Source organism: Octopus sinensis, linkage group LG3 (genome assembly GCF_006345805.1).
Source record: "Octopus sinensis linkage group LG3, ASM634580v1, whole genome shotgun sequence".
In the NCBI taxonomy this organism is placed as follows: Eukaryota; Metazoa; Mollusca; class Cephalopoda; order Octopoda; family Octopodidae; genus Octopus; species Octopus sinensis.
The window spans coordinates 92,344,464-92,364,740 of NC_042999.1; the positions used below are offsets into that span (position 1 = coordinate 92,344,464).

Sequence of the window (20,277 nt, forward strand, 5' to 3'; positions counted from 1 at the left end):
ATATTACAGCTGTTGGCCGTGATGGGTATCACTAAGGTATTGATGGCATCAATCTTGTTTCCTGCATTAAGTTCACTCTTTAGGATCGCTTTCTCTGTTTGGTAGCATTCTTTCCATATTTTTTCAGGTATCTGTGAATGCTGGATGCCATCTCCTTCACACACCTAAATACTTTTAGTTTTCCTCAGGATCTAATTCCTTAATTAAGGTAATCTTGTCAAGTTGCATGTTGTACATATTCAACAGTTTTTCTTTAAAAATCTGGCTTTAGTGTAGTTATCAAGGCTAAACTCCATTGCAATATTCTTACTAAATTTCACTTTAGTTAAAAGCTATTTCAGTTGTGAATCATCTTTCACAAAAGAGCTTTGATTCATTCATGCAAAGGCGGCAATGGCTTGATATCATTATTAAGACCCTGATGAATTTAGATCAATCAAAAGATTTTCAATGGGTCAACCAAAATTGCTAGGAAGTTGTCAAGAAATCAGCCAGTATTCTGGACTGACAGTCCAGTTAAGCTGCACAGGGTTTGGTTTGATCCCAACCTCCAGGTGGTCAGGAACTGAAATGAGGTGACAAACTGGATGGCCAGTCTTACCCAGAAATGAACCAAGCTAAATCTATCCATGAAAGGGAAGTTGGGATGCAAAAGTGGAAATTACCTGCATTGCCTCCATTACTGCTTACCAACTGAACATTGTGCCTCACCCCAGTTACTATTTGATCAGATTGGAATATCTGTTATTCAATGTTTTGTGGAAGGGAATTGTTCTACAGGCCAAGCAGTTCAACTACTACCAGCACTTTCTGCTTAGGTGGCTTATGCACATCATAGCTGCTGGTGGGCAGGCGTATGATGAGGTTGCACCACCAACAAAAATTTTCAGTCAATGGCTGTGTAGGCACCATTTGTGAGGCATAAACTGGGAGCCTGGCATCTAGAATTTCATCAGGTGTTGACCACCCACTGTCAATCAGGTAATGGGATCAGTGAGCATTCTCTTTTAGTAATCTATAGTGGAGTAGCAACAGAAAAGAATGAAGACATTTTCAGGGAGATTTTGGGCATGAATGAAAACAAACTGCCTAGTCTGTTCGAGAAGACTCTTTGATTGGGGCCTATCATGAATAACTTTCAGAGCTCTTTGGCCTGGCAGTGCTATTAAGGGGCACTACCAATTTGTGATAAGCTCGCCAGGCAGGGAAATACTGTTAGACAAGCATGTCCAAGATGTGTTCACAGCAAAACCATTTTACAAACACTCATTCAGTGCCCAACTATTGCTGACTCATGGACAATTGCAAAAAAGCTGCTACCATATGGGGGAGAAATCCAACTACTAGCAAAATCCATAGTGATGATACGCTGCTGCATTTCTTTAACCAGGTGACAGAGGTAGTTTTACTTTCTTTGGTGGAAGCAGTGAAAGAAATTGCGAGGTGGATAAAGCTGAAAGGTATGAGGACAAGGACTTGCTTCTTAAGTATAGCCCTAATCAACTTTTCCCAGTTCCATCTGAGAGGGAAAATGAGGATGGAAGGGAGTTAATGTTCTTAAGTAAATCATTTGAAGTGGGTGATGAAAGTATCAAAAATGGTAAGAGTGAATGGCACCACTCTTAGTATAAGTCAGTAAGTCAGAGTACTTGCCCTTAGTGTTTAGGAAGCTCTTTGATAGTGGGGTTCCTTGATTGACCCTGGAAGTCCTCCTGTATCAGCAGGATTGCATCATCATCACAAGGAGGCAAGCTAGCTGAATCATTAGTGCACAGGACAAAATGCTTAGCAGCAATTTGTCCATTTTACATCCTGAGTTCTAATTTTATTGAGGATCACTTCGTCTTTCATCATTTCAGGGTTGATGAAATAAGTAGTGGTTGAGCACTAACACTAACCCCTCACAATTTGGGTCTTGTACCTTTAGTAGTGTAGTGACGCAAGTCATAATAATAAACTTTTATCGGCAGTAATATGACATAATAGTCATGTTTCCCGAATAGGTATAATTGTTAGTTTCCCATTGGTTAAAATTACTGCCCATATTTGAATAATAAACTTTCATCAAAGAGAAATCTTTCAGAAAATACAGTTCTTAGAATTCAGATATGAGCAGTTATAAAAACCCTGATTTTTGGGAGATTAATGAGTGATCGTTGGTTGTTACTCAACTCCATGACACTCACACCAATGTTTATTGGCTGTCACTCATTTCCACGACACTCACTCCTTTGAGATATTGGTTATTTTTATGCCATGTCTATTACTTAATTCAACAAGGCTATTTTGAATTCTGGTGTAAATCTCTAGTAACTTAAGAAAAGAATAAGCAATATAAATTTTGTCGTAATCCTCTACGACAATTTTCTTTTGACTTACAAATGTACTTTAAATATTAAATGAAAGTAAATAAACTAATCTAGTAAATACTTTCTCTTTCTTCATTTTCTTCAGCCTGTTAATGAAATTTATTTCTACAAATATGAAACTGTTATTATAGCGTTGAAAAAGCGTGAGCATTATTTATCTTTAGCATACATGTACTTCCAATGTTTTGGTGGTGTATAATTCATTACGGCATTTACATAGCTTGAGTTAAGATTTATGTATAGTGTTAATACTTATAATTAAGTAATAAGTGACGAGTTTATCACCATAGATTTCTACTCAGTAAACATCTATATCTATTATCTATTCCAAGTTCGAACACGTTATAAATTGGTGACATTATAAATAAGATAATCTTAGCCCATTATAAACTAGATAAAACACCCTTATAAAAGTGGTAACACACCGTTATAGTAGAAAGAATTATTATTATTATTTGATGAAAATTTCTCAGCTTATTTTGCTAGGTATAATGAAAAATATCTGCCAGCAGACTAAAGTGACACTTGTTTACTGGTCACGCTTCAAGAACCCTGCAAAGAATTCTTGTGCCATTCCAAGCAATGCTGATTCCTGTAGGTATTCTATCTTTACATTTGAGCCACATTGGTAGTTGAGTACTGATACTTCCAAGCATGCCAATAACTATTGGTATCATGTTCACTCTCCTCATTGACCATAACCTTCGTATTTCCCACTTCAACTTACCATATTCTATGTCAATCATCATGCAAATTTTTCCCTTTTTCTCACTACAGCAATGTCCAGTTTCTGATGTTTGGTCAGGCGATTGCACTGAATCATTGCCTCCCTCAGGATTTTACAATCTTCATTCCCAGTACTCCTTCTGGGTTTTGCTCATATGTCTTTGCTCTTTGTAGGCTGTGATTTCCAGTGCTCCCAACAGATCATTTTTGCCACACTGTCATGTCATCATTTGTAATCAAATTGTACCAATTTTGGGCATTTGATAACAATGTACCATACTGTTTCACCCTTCTCACCACACATTTTTCATTTATCGCTCTCAGTAGCGTTGTCAATTCTGCACTTCACATAATTAGTCCTTAATGATTGTTCTTGTGCTGCGCATATGAGTGCTTCTGTCTCTATCTTCAGGTCACTCCTCCTCATCCATAGCCACCGATCTTCTATATCTGTCTCGGTGTTTGTATCTCTTGCAAACTGACCATACATTTTTCTCTCCTTCCATGCTGTTTCTTTTTTTGTGTTCTTTTCCTTATTAAGTTTTTCTTTCTTTACCCAATTATCAATTTTGATGATGCCAGACTTCTTCAAATGTTTCAGTATTCTTTACATACCATCCTAAGCAGTTTTTCTCTGCTTTGATACAATCTTAGCAGCTGATCAAACCTCTCCCACCTTTTCTTCTTGACAAGTATAGCCTATTGGTGTCACTCTTAAGGTGGAAGATACCATGCACTGTCAATATTTTTCTTCATATCCATGTTCATCAGTTCTTCCTTATGCCAGTTTATGATTCCAGCTCCATATTGAAGTGATGCTACTGTCCATGTATTAACTGCTTGGATTTTATTCCATCTGGTCAATTTTACAACACCAATCTTAGACTTCAGTTGTTCTTTCATTTCCTCTACATTTCCCCAATTGTTCTTTCTTTTTCTCTACATTATCCTGTTGAACTCTAGTATGCTAAGGTATTTGTACCCTTCCTTTTCAATTTGTTTAACCAGTTCTCTATCAAGTAATTTTATCCCTGCTAGGAACTGTACCATGCCTTTTTTCTGGTACATTACACCACATTTCTTGAGTCCAAATTCCATTCTAATATCAACACTAAAACAGTGAACCATATTCACCAAAGAACTCACTTGTGCCTCATCCTTGCCATACAGCTTTAAATCATCCATGAAGAAGAGGTGGTTGATTGTTTGAGATTTTCCCTTTAGCAGATATCCCTGATATCTCAGGTTCACTTTTCAAAGTATCAAGGTCAGAGGGATCATGCAGAGAATGAAAAGCAACAGAGATAAGCTTTTGCCTTGGAAAATCCCTCTTCTGATGCCCAGGGTGCACCCCACCATACTTCTCTTCAGAAAGCGCGCTACATTCCTCGCAATTCCAAACAAATCTAAGCACTCAATGATCCATGAATGTGCCAAAATAGGAAAAAGTAATATTGCAATTTCAAGATATGATAATTATTAAAACATTTAAGTTTTCAAGTCTGAAATATATAAAAATCTACTCAAAAAATCACTATTGCTATAGTGAGAATCCTGTAGATAGATCTGAACAAGCAGATTTTTACACAAGGATTAGCAATTGATAATTTAGTAACCAACAAACACATCACTCTAGATTAATTTTAGACTTCCATGTTAACATCTTTATTAAAAAATGGATCTTCTAACCAGTTTTCTGTTAAGTAAATTGAAACTTGTAAATTAAAATGAATTATCCATCTACATAATATTGGTTTCAGGTTTTGGCACAATGCCAGCAATTTTGTGGGAAGGGATAAATCAATTACATTAACCCCAGTGCTTAACTGGTACTTATTTTATCAACCTTAAACAGATGAAAGGCAATCATCCTTTGAACTTAGAATGCAAAGTTGGAAGAAATGCTGCAAAGCATTTTTCCCCATGTGCTAATGATTCTGCCAGCTTACTGCCCTATCCAAGTACATAACATTGCAATATTAAGTATACATTCTAATTATTATAATTATTTTTTACATCATACAATCATACACATACTTGAATATTAGAAACAAGCTTACTACATAAGACTCATTTCTAACCTTAAAAATAAATATGATTAATGTCTAGAAATGAATATTATGGATGTGCTTTTAACTTTTAAAAATAAAAAAACATACTTAAAAATTAAAGTTTAATGGCCAAGTTTTGAAGAACTATTAGTGTTCAAGTCTTTGCCTCTTTAAGATGTGTGCTAATATTTGTTGAGTCATCATTTATGAATATACCACTACAAGACATTTATTGCGTTACATTACATTATACAAAATTTTTTCAAAAGATATTCAAAATAATATGAAATCTATTAAGACTTTTAGTAGGGTTCGTTTCTGGTGAAATTTTCTTAATTCATTTTGAAAATGTCTCTATCTCTTATCATTCTTTATCAAAATACATTGTGCTAAGCTAATTTACAAAACCTGAAAGTACAATTTTAGATACTTAAACCTATTATATTATACATGCTACTCCACAGCTACTGCCTCTAATAATAATTCCAGCTTTGGATAATAAATAAACTAAAAGGAAAATTTACAGTGAACTTGAGTTTATTGAACAAGAAATATCAAAATTACTACTAAACTAATGTTGCCTTGTATGATGGATATTTTAAAAAGTGATGCTAGTATTTTTGTCTAAAAATATGAAACTTAGAATAGACAATGTTCTCTGACAAAATTGATGAAAATGCATTTAGCTTTGTGGAGAGACAAATATAGCATTATTGAATCAACTGATTTTAAAAGTATGTTCCCAAGGATGACTAGAAAATTCAATTTTTATTTAATATGTCCTTCAAAATTATATCATAAAATATTTTAAATTTTATTCCATCAAGTTTTTCTGGGGTTTCTTTTTTATATTTTGGTTCATATAAAATGATTTAAGTTTTGTTACCTACATTTCCAAAAATATACTCAACATCTGCATGCATTTTTTCTATTTATCTTTTTCAAAATAAAGATACTCCTTTAAAGCTGAAATAATTTTTCTAACAATAATTTTTTTGAAATACTTTAAAAAATGTTTTAATTTCTCTAAATAACTGAGAATATTTAAATATATAAAATGAAATAATATTCAAGTATTTGTAAAAAATATCTATGTTTATATATAAGTCCTGCAATAAGTGAACAGATTAAAGCTTGTCCTCTGTCTTGCCAGCTCTTGTCAAACCAGCCAACCCATGCCAAACATGGAAAATGAATATTAAATGAGAATGAGGAAACTCTTGCATTTGAGATATCTTCTATGTTTTTACTAAATAGTTCTTATATACTGATGACTAGAAATATTAGCTTTTCCAATACGATCTCCAAAAATTTGATCATAGATATATTTCTTACATTCTAGAGATAATAGTGCAAGGATTATAATATAATTGTAGTGTTTGCATGACATTCACTAAAACTCCATTTCCCAATGAGGTTTTAAATTAAAATTAGGCATGTTCAACCTTTTTTAAAAGTTCTTATTTTTCTTGTACTTGTCTTATCTATGTTTTAAATCTATATTAATTGCTGATTTCTCCTTTTAATTTCTTTATCTTACAGAATAAATATCTAATCTGAAATTGAAAATATATTTACATGGCTTTATTCGGTGTAGCTAATCTAATAACACGATTTTAATGAGGTTATTGTATTACTGTGAAGAGCAATTGAAAACTCTTTGAAAATTTACATAACTAATTACACAGAATAGGGGTGGGAGAGAAAGAAACTTCCTCAAGGAAAGGAGAGAAAAGTTCATTCTAAGGTACACTTGGAATTGTTGAGCAAAGTTGGTATTTTTATTTAAAAGTTCTTTTATCATTATTTATTGTTGATCACCCACATCAATAAACACCATTTCAGAAATTATATAAACTAAAATTAAACATATATCTCTTTCTTTTTTCACATTCATTTTTATTTCCAATCTCAACTGAAAAACCTAATTAATGATTAAGTATATGTGTACAGATTACATATGGACACACACACACATGCACCTATGTGTAGGTAATATATGTATAATATATATATATATATATATCATCATCATCATCGTTTAGCATCCGTTTTCCATGCTAGCATGGGTTGGACGGTTCTAGCGGGGTCTGTGAAGCCAGAAGACTTCATCAGGCCCAGTCAAATCTGGCAGTGTTTCTACGGCTGGATGCCCTTCCTAACGCCAACCACTCCGTGAGTGTAGTGGGTGCTTTTTACGTGCCACCCGCACAGGTGCCAGACAGAGCTGGCAAACGGCCACGAACGGATGGTGCTTTTTATGTGCCACCGGCACGAGGGCCAGGCGAGGCTGGCAACGGACACGAACGGATGGTGCTTTTTACGTGCCACCGGCACGAGGCCTGTCGGGGCGGCGCTGGCAACGGTCGCGAAACGGAAGGTTCTCTTACATACCACCGGCACTGGTAACACATCTGCAATTTCCATTGATCGATTTTGATTCTGATCCTCACTTGCCTCAACAGGTCTTCACAAGTAGAGTTTCGACATGCCACCGGCACTGGTAACACATCTGCAATTTCCATTGATCGATTTCGATTCTGATCCTCACTTGCCTCAACAGGTCTTCACAAGTAGAGTTTTGTGTCCCAAGAAGGGAAGGTATGCATACGTAGGCTGGCTCCATCCCATGTAGAAGGCCACGGGTTATGGACTCACTTGTCCTGCCAGGTCTTCTCGTGCACAGCACACTTCCAGAGGTCTCGGTCTCTAGTCATTTCCTCAGTGAGACCTAAAGTTCGAAGGTCGTGCTTCACCACCTCGTCCCAGGTTTTCCTGGGTCTGCCTCTTCCGCAGGTTCCCTCAACCGCTAGGGTGTGGCACTTTTTCACACAACTATCTTCATCCATTCTCGCCACATGACCATACCTGCGCAAACGTCTCTATACATACATACATACATACATACATATATAAGGTGTATACCCAAATATAAAATTATTTGGACAGCAATGGCCTAGTGGTTAGGGCAGCGGACTCGCGGTCGCAGGATCGCGGTTTCGATTCTCAGACTGGGCGTTGTGTGTGTTTATTGAGCGAAAACACCTAAAAGCTCTACGAGGCTCCGGCAGGGGGTGGTGATCCCTGCTGTACTCTTTCACCACAATGGCGGTGCCCCAGCATGGCCACAGCTCAAGAGCTGAAACTGGAAAAAACAAAAACAAAAAACAAATACATATATATATATATTTATATATATACATATATATATAAAACACACACATGCATATATATTTATGTATATGTATATCACATGCACTACATTTACCATATATCATGAACTGGTGGATACTGTAAGTTTCTGAATATGCCCCCTTTGAACTCATGAGCAAAGGCACTCTATTTTATTAGTCTGATATTCAGAAGCCCGCAACTTTTCAGCTGCCTACCACCTAAAGTAAACAAAAATATAAAAAGGACCTCAACTGAAATATTGAAAAAAAACATTGGATAAACTCCCAGCAATAATACCAGACCAGCCAAGCATTCAAGGATATACTTAGAGAGTTCAGCTGTAAGAAACTCAATCATAGACCAGCTTCCAGCTATAAAGTGACAACAAAACTTAAAGAAAATGAATTAAGGCAATGCATCATCATGACCAAATTCCTACAATTGAAAGTATTAAAATAAAAGAATAAATCATCATCATCATCATCATCATTGTTTAATGTCCACTTTCCATGCTGGCATGGGTTGGACAGTTTGACTGAGGACTGGCAAGCCAGGAGGCTGCACCAGACTCCAATCTGATCTGGCAAGGTATCTACAGGTGGATGCCCTTCCTAATGCCAACTGATCCAAGACTGTATTGGGTGCTATATATGCATATGTATAAAGCACACACACACTTGACTATATATGTGACACATCAGACTCAAACGGCCAGAGTCACATAGACTCCATATGATTGGAAAGAGGAAAATATGGTCAGCTAATTTTGTAAACAAAAAAATCCGGAACAAAACCCTTCAGGTAGAGCCTTGGGCTAGGCAGAGTTATCCTCCTTAGACAGGTGCAAGTTATGTCTACAACAAGCCTGCCAGAGATGTCCAAGGCTGGCAGCATTTCCCTAGTCAGCAAATGGTATAAACTGTTCATTTGTCCATCTGTGTATTTATGTATTTATATAAGCACATACACACATATAGAAAAAGGACTTCCTTGTTTTCAATGTAGATTAACTTTTGTGTAAGCTCATTTCATTGTTTTGAACTTTCCAAATGTTGAAAGCCTAAAAATTTAGGCTTTTCGTATTAATATGTAATGATACTCTTCTAGCATTAATAAGAATAATAATAAGGGATATAAAAACAGGCCAACGAAAAATATTTGGTTTGCTCCCTCCCTTTTCTCTTAATATAAAAACTAACATAAGTAAAGATTCCTGTCATTCCTAGACAAACATTTTCTAACAATTCACAGATAGAGGAAAATATTTAATAGGCATTCTGTGAAATAATTATATAGTTACTGCCCCAGTATGAAAAGTATCATTATAAATGGTCAATACCAAAAGCATAAATTCTGTTGTAACTGTTGCAACTCAGGATCCTGTCCACATGACCTACAGTGGTGAAGCATAACTTTCGAACATTAGGCTTCACCAAGGAAATGACTAGTAACTGAGACCTTTGGAAAAATGCTGTGCATGAGAAGAGCCAGCAAGCCAAGTGAGACCATAATCACGTGGCCTATGCCAGGGGTGTAACCAGTCCACTTATGCGTACCTTTCCTTCACTGGACACTAAACTCTGCTTGCGAAGAGCTGTTGAGGCAATTGAAATCGAAATCAAATTTGCTGACTGGCATCTGTGCTAGTGGAGCACTAAGAGCACCATCTGAGCATGATCGTTGCCAGAGCAGCTAACTGGCTTCCATGCCAGTGGCATGTAAAAAGCACAATTCGAGTGTGATCATTACCAGTGTCGCCTTACTAGTACTTGTGCCGGTGACACATGACAAAACATTCGAGCAAGGTTGTTGCCAGTGCTGTTGGACTGGCTCCTGTGCAGGTGGCACGTAAAAAACATCATTTGAGCATGGCCAGTACCGCCTGACTGGCCCTCATGCCGGTGGCACATAAAAGTACTCACTACACTCTCGGAGTGGTTGGCATTAGGAAGGGCATCCAGCTGTAGAAACACTGCCAGATCAAATTGGAGCCTGATGCAGCCATCTGGTTTGCCAGTCTTCAGTCAAATCTTCCAACCCATGCTAGCATGGAAAGTGGATGTTAAATGATTATGATGATGATGATCATCATCATCATCATATACGAGACAGATATTGCTGCAATCCTAAATGATAATACAGTAGATAAGAAGACCTATATTGGATTATGTAAAGGAGAATTTAAAAATGACTATGCCAATCACATAACCTCCTTCCAACATAAGGACAAAAAGCAAAGCTACTAAGTTGACTAGCTACATGTGGAGTTTCAAAGATAAGGAAACACCACATGTGATTAAATGGAAAATAATTGAGAAATCCATACCTTATGTTAATGGATCCAATAAATGTAGGCTTCATTTAACTGAAAGAACGCAGATCCTGTTCAGATCTAAGATCCTAAACTCTCTACTGAACTCTAGATCTGAAATTTTCAGCTGTTGCAAGCATATGTATAGATATATTTTGAAGAATTGAAAAATTCTATCTATTCCTGATTAACTTCTTGATATCTTTCCAGCCTTATCTAGGGTCTGATGAGGATAATTCTTTCAACTTATACAATTTAGTTTTTTTTACCTTTTCTTTTTTGCTTTCCCTTTTTTTAACCATTCACATTTTCTATATGCTGCCTTCTCAGTTTTCACATTTCTTCTCTTCTTCAATTTTCTTAGTTCATTATGATAAGTGATTTGTGCCTGATGAATATGTTAGAAATAGTTCACAACATACGAAACTATTAGTGTAGCATTTAAAGGCATGTATTGTGTCCTTTAAATAAATAATATATGTGTGTGTGAGTATACGTGTAGAAATATATATATATATACCTACACACACACACACATATATATATATATGTAGATATCTATATGTAGACATGTAGATATATCAATAAATGCCTGTTTTCCGTGATAGTTTGGGTTGGATGATTTAACAGGATCTGCTGATCTGTGTTTCAGTATTAGCTTTGGCAAAGTTTTTACACTGAGAACAGGGTGCTTTCTTTTTCTTGCGTCACCAGTACTAGTTAGGCTGCTGATTAACTCGCAAGATAGAAAATGAACAGGAGAAAAAGAAAAAGGTAATAGTTCCGGCTACTAAAAGCAAAGATATGGAGCAGAACATGGAGAGGAAGAAGCATTGGTATCAACACCTCTATAGCTGCTTGCAGCATTTACTGACAGTGTATATTAAACAACTTGTTAAATGTTTAGCATTTAGGTACACCCTGGAACAGAAGGAGCTCTTGGGTATCTGTCTTTTCTCTACAAATACAGTTTGCATCTTGTACTGCTGTCAGATTAAGGCTTAAATTTTTCCAGTACCCTCCATCTAGTTTCGTATTTGATGGCTTTCTTTTTCAAACACTATATGTACATGCCAATGTACGTATAGTGTCTGAAACATGCCAAATGCTGGATGCATTGCTTTACTCTCTGGACCTGACTTCTACATCATATACAATGACTTCTGTGTTACAGAAACCATTGAGCAGATATGCAGTGTTATCTCTACATGAGCAACAGGCACTAGTGCTATTTGTGGACTTATTAAAAAAATACTCCTCATGTTAGCCATGCATCTGAATTAACCTTAAGTTTGTATTTATTAAATAACTTTCTATATTTAACTTATGTGTGGGTAGAAAATGGACCTAACATTTAAAGAGAAAATCATTTAATAGCTACATACTTAAGGTTTCCATCAATTATACAGCCCACAAAAAGAGTATCCTTTCATAGAACTCCACTTCTAAGTACATAACAAATGGTGGCTATAACACTGGGAAATCTATCATATATATATATATATAAACACACACACACATATATATGCATACATACACTTTTACTCTTTTACTTGCTTCAGTCATTTGACTGCAGCCATGCTGGAGCACTGCCTTTAGATCGACTCCAGGACTTATTCTTTGGAAGCCTAATACTTATTCCATCAGTCTCTTTTGCCGAACTGCTAAGTTACAGGTATGTTAACACATCAGCATCGGTTGTCAAGCAATGTTGGGGTGGGGGACAAACAGGGACACACAAACATACATATATATATACATATATATATATATATATACACACACACATATACACAACAGGTTTCTTTCAGTTTCTGTCTACCAAATCAACTCACAAGACTTTGGTTGGCCCGAGGCAATAGTAGAAGACACTTGCCCAAGGTGCCACGCCGTGGGAATGAATCTTAACCATGTGGTTGGTAAGCAAGCTACTCACCACACACACAGATATATATGTACATATATGTACACACACATATATATATGTATATATATATATATATATAAATATATATACACACACACACACATTCACATACATATACATGTATGTTTTACCTCTAACCTACTGAAAGGTATCCAGCAAAAGTCATGGACATTAGCTTTGTTCTATGAATAAAATACAAAGGAAAAGACTGATTGTCAACTCCAGCACAGACTTAATGTATTGATAAGTATATTTTATCTTTTATTTCTTATAGTCATTAGACTGTGTTGGGACACTTTCTTGAAGAATTACAGTCAAATGAATCAACTTCAGAACTTTTTGTTAAACCCTGGTACTCATTCTATCAGCCTTTTTTTTTTTTTGCTGAACTGCTAAGTTATGGTGACATAAACACACCAACACAAGTTGTCTAGCAGTGGACAAACACACACACATATATGAAGGGCTTCTTTCAGTTTCCAAATCCACCCACAAAACTTTGGTTGGCCTGAGGCTATAGTAGAAAATACTTGCCCAACCTGCCATGCAGTGAGACTGAACCTGAAATCATATGGTCAGGAAACAAATTCCTTACCACAGAGCCACACCTGCACCTATAAGTATATGCACAGTTTCTGTCTTAATCTTACGTAACTTCTCAGAAGTGCAGCATCAAATGTTCATGTTTCTTAACGCAGAATCTCAAAACAACTTGCAGAAGCCTCAAATGTAAAAAGTTACACTTGAATACTAGCCAACAACAGAAGTTTTCAAATGTCATAGCATTATGAAAGTGGTCATATTCTATAAGCTGAAAAGGAGCTGGCAGCAAATTTGTAGTTTCTCAAAGTATATAAAAGGTATAGCTAGATTTCTGGGGGGGATTTTTCTTTATTACACCAGTTTATTCCTACTTATTTCACAAGTTTTACTCTAGCATCTAGATTGATGACATTCCTTGTATATTTCGATGAGATAGACCTGCTATATTGCTGAGAACTATTTTATCAATATTAAACTGAATGTGAAGAAGAAAATAATTGTTTACTTACTTCAAAGAATCCACTTAATGTAGCTACACTGAAAAATGGAACTTTACATGGTCCACTCATTGTACAGATCAAGGAAAAGATATTCTCAAGGCTGTTAGATATAGTATGAATTGTATCCTTTGGTATTCCTGATGCCAAATCAATTATCATAGCAGTGGCTACAGAAGGAAAATAATCATACAGTTTGACCTTAATAAAACAATGAAAGTTAATTAGATTAATTATAGAATGTGAAAACAAAAATCAAATAAAATATTGTATATGCAAAATTCAAAATATAAAGTTATGGAGTTAATAGTGAAAATAATTTACAAATGCAGGAAGAAATAAAATACACAGTTTATAGCCAACCTTACAAGGTTGTATGATAGTATTGATTTCTTTTGACTAAGCTTATGTATAAGTTTTCAATAAACTAAAAAACTTAAAACAAAAGAAATGTTAAAATCATTCCCTGAAAGAGCTAAACACTTTGTAGAAACAAAATTAGAAATTGTTAAACTTTTATTTAGTACACTGACATTTTGTTTCAGACAAGTTGCCTTTCTAGGTAGTATTAGTACTAGTGAATTGATATTTTATTTATTTCACAATACCATTAGTTTATCAGAGATATCTGTACATGATCAAGTATATTGTCTCTGAGATATATGAAGAAATGTATAGCCATATTCATATCTTTGTTAAAACCATTAGTAATGTAAGAGAATTGAAACAGTGATAAATGAGAAGCATGAGTAGATGAAAAACTTGTCTTAAATTCTACATAAGGGTGTTCACTATAAGCATTAAAAATACATTTTGTAATCTCAAACCAGAAACAATATATTACATGGAAGCACAGTTATTTTTAACTCTGCTGTCTTTAAATTCAAATTAACATGATATCAATGAGGTAAACAGAATTTTATCAAACAGATGTTTTGGATAAAAATAAAAAGAACATGAAAGCAATAATAATTAAACATTGATACTTGTTTCAAAAGATATTTGATTCATATATCAGAATCAATTAGAACACATTTTGCGTACATATTAAAAAAATCTACAACAAAATTTAATTGAAATATATTTTTGACAAGTGCTTAAATAATACAAAGTAAGCAAAATTATTTTTTTATCCTAATTTTCACTAGAAAGATAGAAAACTTGAAAGATAAGAAACTGATTACCAGGATGCTGCCGAAATACTAATGAAGTAAGGGTGTTACCCTTCGAACTATTTGGTTGCTTACAGTTGCTTGACTGCATTTTAAAGTTTTCTCTTTTCATCAGGATAATTGACAAATTTCACTGTAAAGATGAAAAATGTGAATTTCTTCAATTGATTTTCTTTTAATGTAGGAAATAATTTCACAGCTTATTTCAATTAATAGCATTCTAAGGATGAAAATTACACTTCAGGCACTTTTCATAAAATAAAATTGTTACAGAAAATGATCAAGCGTTATTTAAATAGTGATTTTAATAATGAATGAATTCTTTTTAGAAATGATGTCAAAAAGTACAAAATTAGCCTGTAATTATTGTTGCTGGCAAGAAAGGCATCTTGTTAAATTTTCAGCAAATATTGTATACCACTAAAACATGGATTGCATATACATCCATTTCATTTAGAGTAGCATTAAAAAAAATAGGTGTCAATGTGCTGGTAGTGGTATAGTTAGACTGTTGAAAAGTATGGATACATGTATTTAATTTCAAACAAACAAATTAAGTAGATATCTAAGTAGTTGGTGAAATAAGGATTTGGGTACTAGAAGAAAAGAAGAACCTTGAGAGAAGGTAAAAAACTCATTAATTACATTATTTAATTTGCAACAGACAGAAAAGTAAACAATTTCACAAACCAAGTGAATGTCTTTACACCCAACTCAGTTATAGATATACAAAAAGACAGCAAGGCTGCAGCTGGAATGCTTTTGATCATAGACTTGTTCTATAAGGACTGACTGGGCAGTAAACTACAACAATATATCAGTGTCTCTACCGTATGAGGGTTGGCTGAAAAGATTATGGGCTTAGAAAGATACTCTTATAGAATGTAAGCAAATGAGGACAGGTGTTTCTTTGTCTCTGGCTCAGAGTGATGAAAGCAACACTCATCCTGGCTTAGGAAATGTTAAAAAAAAAACCCCAGCTCAATCTGCCTCAAACAATGTCAAATTTAAAACATACATATTACTTCAGGTAACACATGTGCAATAATATACAATAACTGGCCAAAGAGAAGTGTTCATGACCAGACTACAGCTTTTGTGCATTGTGTAGATTCGGATATAAGAATTTGTTTTGAAGAAAATTCATATGAGTTGCCTTCGTTTTCTAATAACTATCAGTAAAATGAGTATTTTTTCATGAAATTTTCTACAAATAGCTTTCAGAGTGTGGATTATGATTATATCAGAATTTAAATTGAAAAAGAATTGGTGAGACAGTACACATACATACTGATACACATCACATGTATCTGCAAAATGAAACTTGAAATTTTGAAAAAATTTGTAATGAATTCGTATGTACGTGTGCATGCTCACTGTTTTTTGTTTTTTTTACACACAAAATTCCTATATATTCATACTTTACACACTCTGAACAAATTCCAATATAATTAGAAGCTACACCATCTTAAGTGTAGTTGTAGAAATTTTCATTTAAAAATACCCATTTTTCCTTAAGTTATGAGGAAACAAAGCCAACACGTGAATTTTCTGAAAATCTTCATCCCACTCCTGCGAAAAATAGATTTTCATAACAAATTCCAATATATACTGAAACTACACCATCTAAAGTGTATTTGTAGAAAATTTCATTAAAAAAATATATATTTTTATGCAAGCTATAATGAAACAAAATTAGTGAGGCACATTTATATATATATGCCTATTGCTTTAACATAAGTAATATTAAGATTACATTGCTATTTTTACATATCTGCTTGCTTTGCTTCACTTTCATTTTGTATGTGTCATTGTATAATTATATAGCAGCATTTTATATATAAACTAAGAATATCCTTCTATCATTCAGTTTACATAAAAAAAGGTGACAATAATGTGAATGAAATAGGCTCAATTTTTCAATACACCTGTACGGAAATAGGATAATGATATCTACAAGGATATTGTGTTTCGTAATGAATACTAACATATTAAAACTGCAGCATGTATATATAAATTCAATCGCAGTAGTCATTTTTCAAATCAAAATAGATGAACATCAATGGAATTTGTATCTTTGTGGTACCAGTGCCGGTGGCATGTGGCACATAAGAAAACCATCCGAACGTGGCCGTAGCCAGTACCGCATCGACTGGCCTCCGTGCTGTGGGCACGTAACAAGCACCATCCGATCGTGGCCGTTTGCCAGCCTCATCTGGCACCTGTGTCGGTGGCACATAAAAACACCATCCGAGCGTGGCCGTCTGCCAGCCTCGTCTGGCACCTGTGTCGGTGGCACATAAAAAACACCATCCGAGCGTGGCCGTCTGCCAGCCTCGTCTGGCACCTGTGTCGGTGGCACATAAAAAACACCATCCGAGCGTGGCCGTCTGCCAGCCTCGTCTGGCACCTGTGTCGGTGGCACATAAAAAACACCATCTGAGCGTGGCCGTTTGCCAGCCTCGTCTGGCACCTGTGTCGGTAGCACATAAAATCACCCACTACACTCTCGGAGTGGTTGGCGTTAGGAAGGGCATCCAGCTGTAGAAACACTGCCAGATCTGACTGGACTGGTGCAGCTTTCGGGCTCCCCAGACCCCAGTTGAACCGTCCAACCCATGCTAGCATGGAAAGCGGACGTTAAATGATGATGATGATGATGATGATGATATGAATGACATTCTTTTAACATAATTGCATTATATCTTATTGCTCTAATTCATGTTTTCCGTTATTGAAGTTCAAGCTTCATTCATGTTGCGTGTCTTGTCAGCATTCTTCCCACATGCATACTTATGCATATACACTATAGGAATATATGATACAATGATATCAAACCAATGTAAAACAAACTATCTTAAAGATTGCTCTTAAATGTGGTTTTGGTAATTTTGACTACTTGTTCTAGCATGTAAAACTGCTTGTTGAGGGCAGTTTCTCTTGTGTTTAAATGTACACTATTTTATATTGAGAATATGTTGTCTATTGACATTTTATACATGCTAGGCCACTGGTAATGAAATTTCTAAAAAAAACTCGCTACCCTATATTTTACATATATTACAAGAGCAACAACAGAGAACTTGGGGATATTCCAATTCTACCAGGAGGAAGTTGAAGAGGCAAAACATAAGCTCAAAGACAGTAAATCCCCAGGAATGGATAACATCCCATCAGAACTCCTAAAACATGGAGAGCCAAAGCTTCTCAAGGCACTAACAGTTACCTGTCAGTATGAGGAGATGAAACAGTGGCTAAAGGAGTGGATCCATTTAATAATGATATCCATTCCCAAGAAAGACAATGTTCTGACAGAATTATAGAACAATCAGCTTAATTAGCCATCACATGGTTTAGCTGAACAGACTTAAGGGGAAAGCATAAGAAGTCCTTGTAGAAGTACAGACAAGATTTAAGCACAAAAGTATTGTGGAGCAGATATTTAAAATCAGGCTGCTCACTGAGAAACATTTGCAGCTCCAGTGTGTCCTCTATCACAACTTCATCAATTTCAAAAAGGCCTTTGGTCATGTTTGACATAATGGGTTGCAGCAAGTAACAAAGAAGTACATTGACATCAACCTCATCAAAATAATCCAAGCACTGTATGAAAACTTAAACAGTGCAGTTTTGAACAACCTCAAAGAATTCTTTTAGGAAGCAGTGAAGTAGAATGAGAGGAGCTCATCACCAGACTGAAAAACTAATCAGGAATACAGAGGATGGAGATCAGCCCCCAAAAGAGCAAGATCTTATTTAATTGTAACAACCAGAACACAGCAACAAATATCATGCTGAATGGCAAGAGATTTGATGAAATGGACACCTTCAAGTACTTAGGATCCACTTTGACAGGATGGCAGATAAAGATACATATAATCATCATATGCATACTGAACAGCAAGATTCAATATGATATTTATTCTTAATACATTCCAGCAGATTCAAACAAAAAATGCTAATCACTGTTGTGTTTGTCACAGAAGAACAGCTTTTTTTTTACAATGGCTGTGTTCATAACACATTTAATTCACTAATACAAGGGATTCTGGGACACCAGTGTTTCAAAACGTTTGTCCTGTCAGTCAAAAGGAACTGGACCAATGAATCTGACAAGAGCTGATGGTTTTGTTTCTAATTTTAATAAAAGAAATTTTTGCTGATCTGTGTTGATAGCTGCCAACTGATAATAGATCTTCATATGCAGTGAACAGTAACATACAAAATGAAGATTTGTATATTTTTTCTTACTATGTGAATATGCTAATCATTGTGGTGTTCATCACAGGTGAATAGCTTCTGCTTCACAAGTGTATTAATAACACACATTTCTTGTCTTCACAAATCCTCTGCATTCATGTCCTACAACTCACTGAACTTTTTCAGCAAGTTCTTACTCTAGCTACTATGCTTTCAGAACACCCATTACAACAATTAAGTCCCCCTGGTAACAGAAGGTATCAATTATTTTTAGCAAACCATCTTGGTATTGGAGGGAGTTTGCTTTACATGTGCACTGAGTTCTTTCTGCCTTTGAGCAGCTACCGCATGCAAAATTTATATTTTCAGTTAGTCTGCAAGTGATCTTATTGCAACTCTTGTATGCCTATAGTTTACTCCTTGTTCACCACAAAGAATACTTACCTACCTACTATTCTTATACATACATATATTTACACACACACACACACAAAAACACACATAAAAACACACAAAAACACACACACAAAGTTAAAGAATGGAGTACATAAGATCTAGGCTACATATGTTTCACAGCGAGCAAAACCTCATCATCATCATTTAACATCCGCCTTCCATGCTAGCATAGGTGGGTTAAATAGTTAAGTGAGGTGTATAGTGCAGACTACTCTTCGGGCCAAGGATATCTCGATTAAATGAAAGTTTACATTGTCACAAAGAAGTCCATTAACACATGGAAGATTCAATCAGAATGTGTAGTAGGAGAGGAGAATGTAAATGTAGAGAGAAATAAGGATTAAAAGAAAGAAAAAAGAAAAAATATAAGGGAGTGAGAGGAATGAAGAATTTAAGCAAGATCATTTGAGTGGTAGTATTCAATGGGGTTATTTTGGCTGAATCACAGAAATTAGGAAGGGGAGTGATATTTGAAAAAAAGATAATGTGAAGGGAAAAGGGTAGTAAAATATTTTTGATTGAGGGGGAGAAAAAGTGCGCATGAAGAAAGCAAGAGAGAATGAGGAAAGTAAGCATGTCATTTGACCAGTTGTATTCAATAGAATTGTTTTGGCCAAATCACAGAAATTAGCAAGGGGAGTGGTATTAGGAAAAAATGATGTGGAAGGAAGAGGGTAGGGAAATGTTTTTGGTTTAAGGGGGAGAAAAAATATATATGCAAGAAGAAAGCAAGAGAGAATGGGGAAGAATCATGGCAGCTACTACTGGTTTTCAATTGATGAATGTATATTGTGTGCAGTGAGCATTTACAGTATGGAGTAGTAGAGGTGTATGTTGACATATGTAATTGC

At 35.3% G+C, this 20,277-nt stretch overlaps 1 protein-coding gene across 1 annotated transcript in view; it reads right to left on the bottom strand.

The window, feature by feature from the left end:
- Positions 1-20,277, bottom strand: part of LOC118762512 (meiosis 1 arrest protein-like) — a 168,353-nt gene that overhangs the window by 137,583 nt on the left and 10,493 nt on the right. The window contains exons 2-3 of the mRNA XM_036501158.1: positions 14,783-14,903; positions 13,611-13,768 (exon numbers count right to left, since the gene is read on the bottom strand). Of these exons, the coding sequence (XP_036357051.1) occupies positions 13,611-13,768; positions 14,783-14,882 (258 nt within the window). The 5' untranslated portion in view covers positions 14,883-14,903. The remainder of the gene's footprint in view (positions 1-13,610; positions 13,769-14,782; positions 14,904-20,277) is intronic.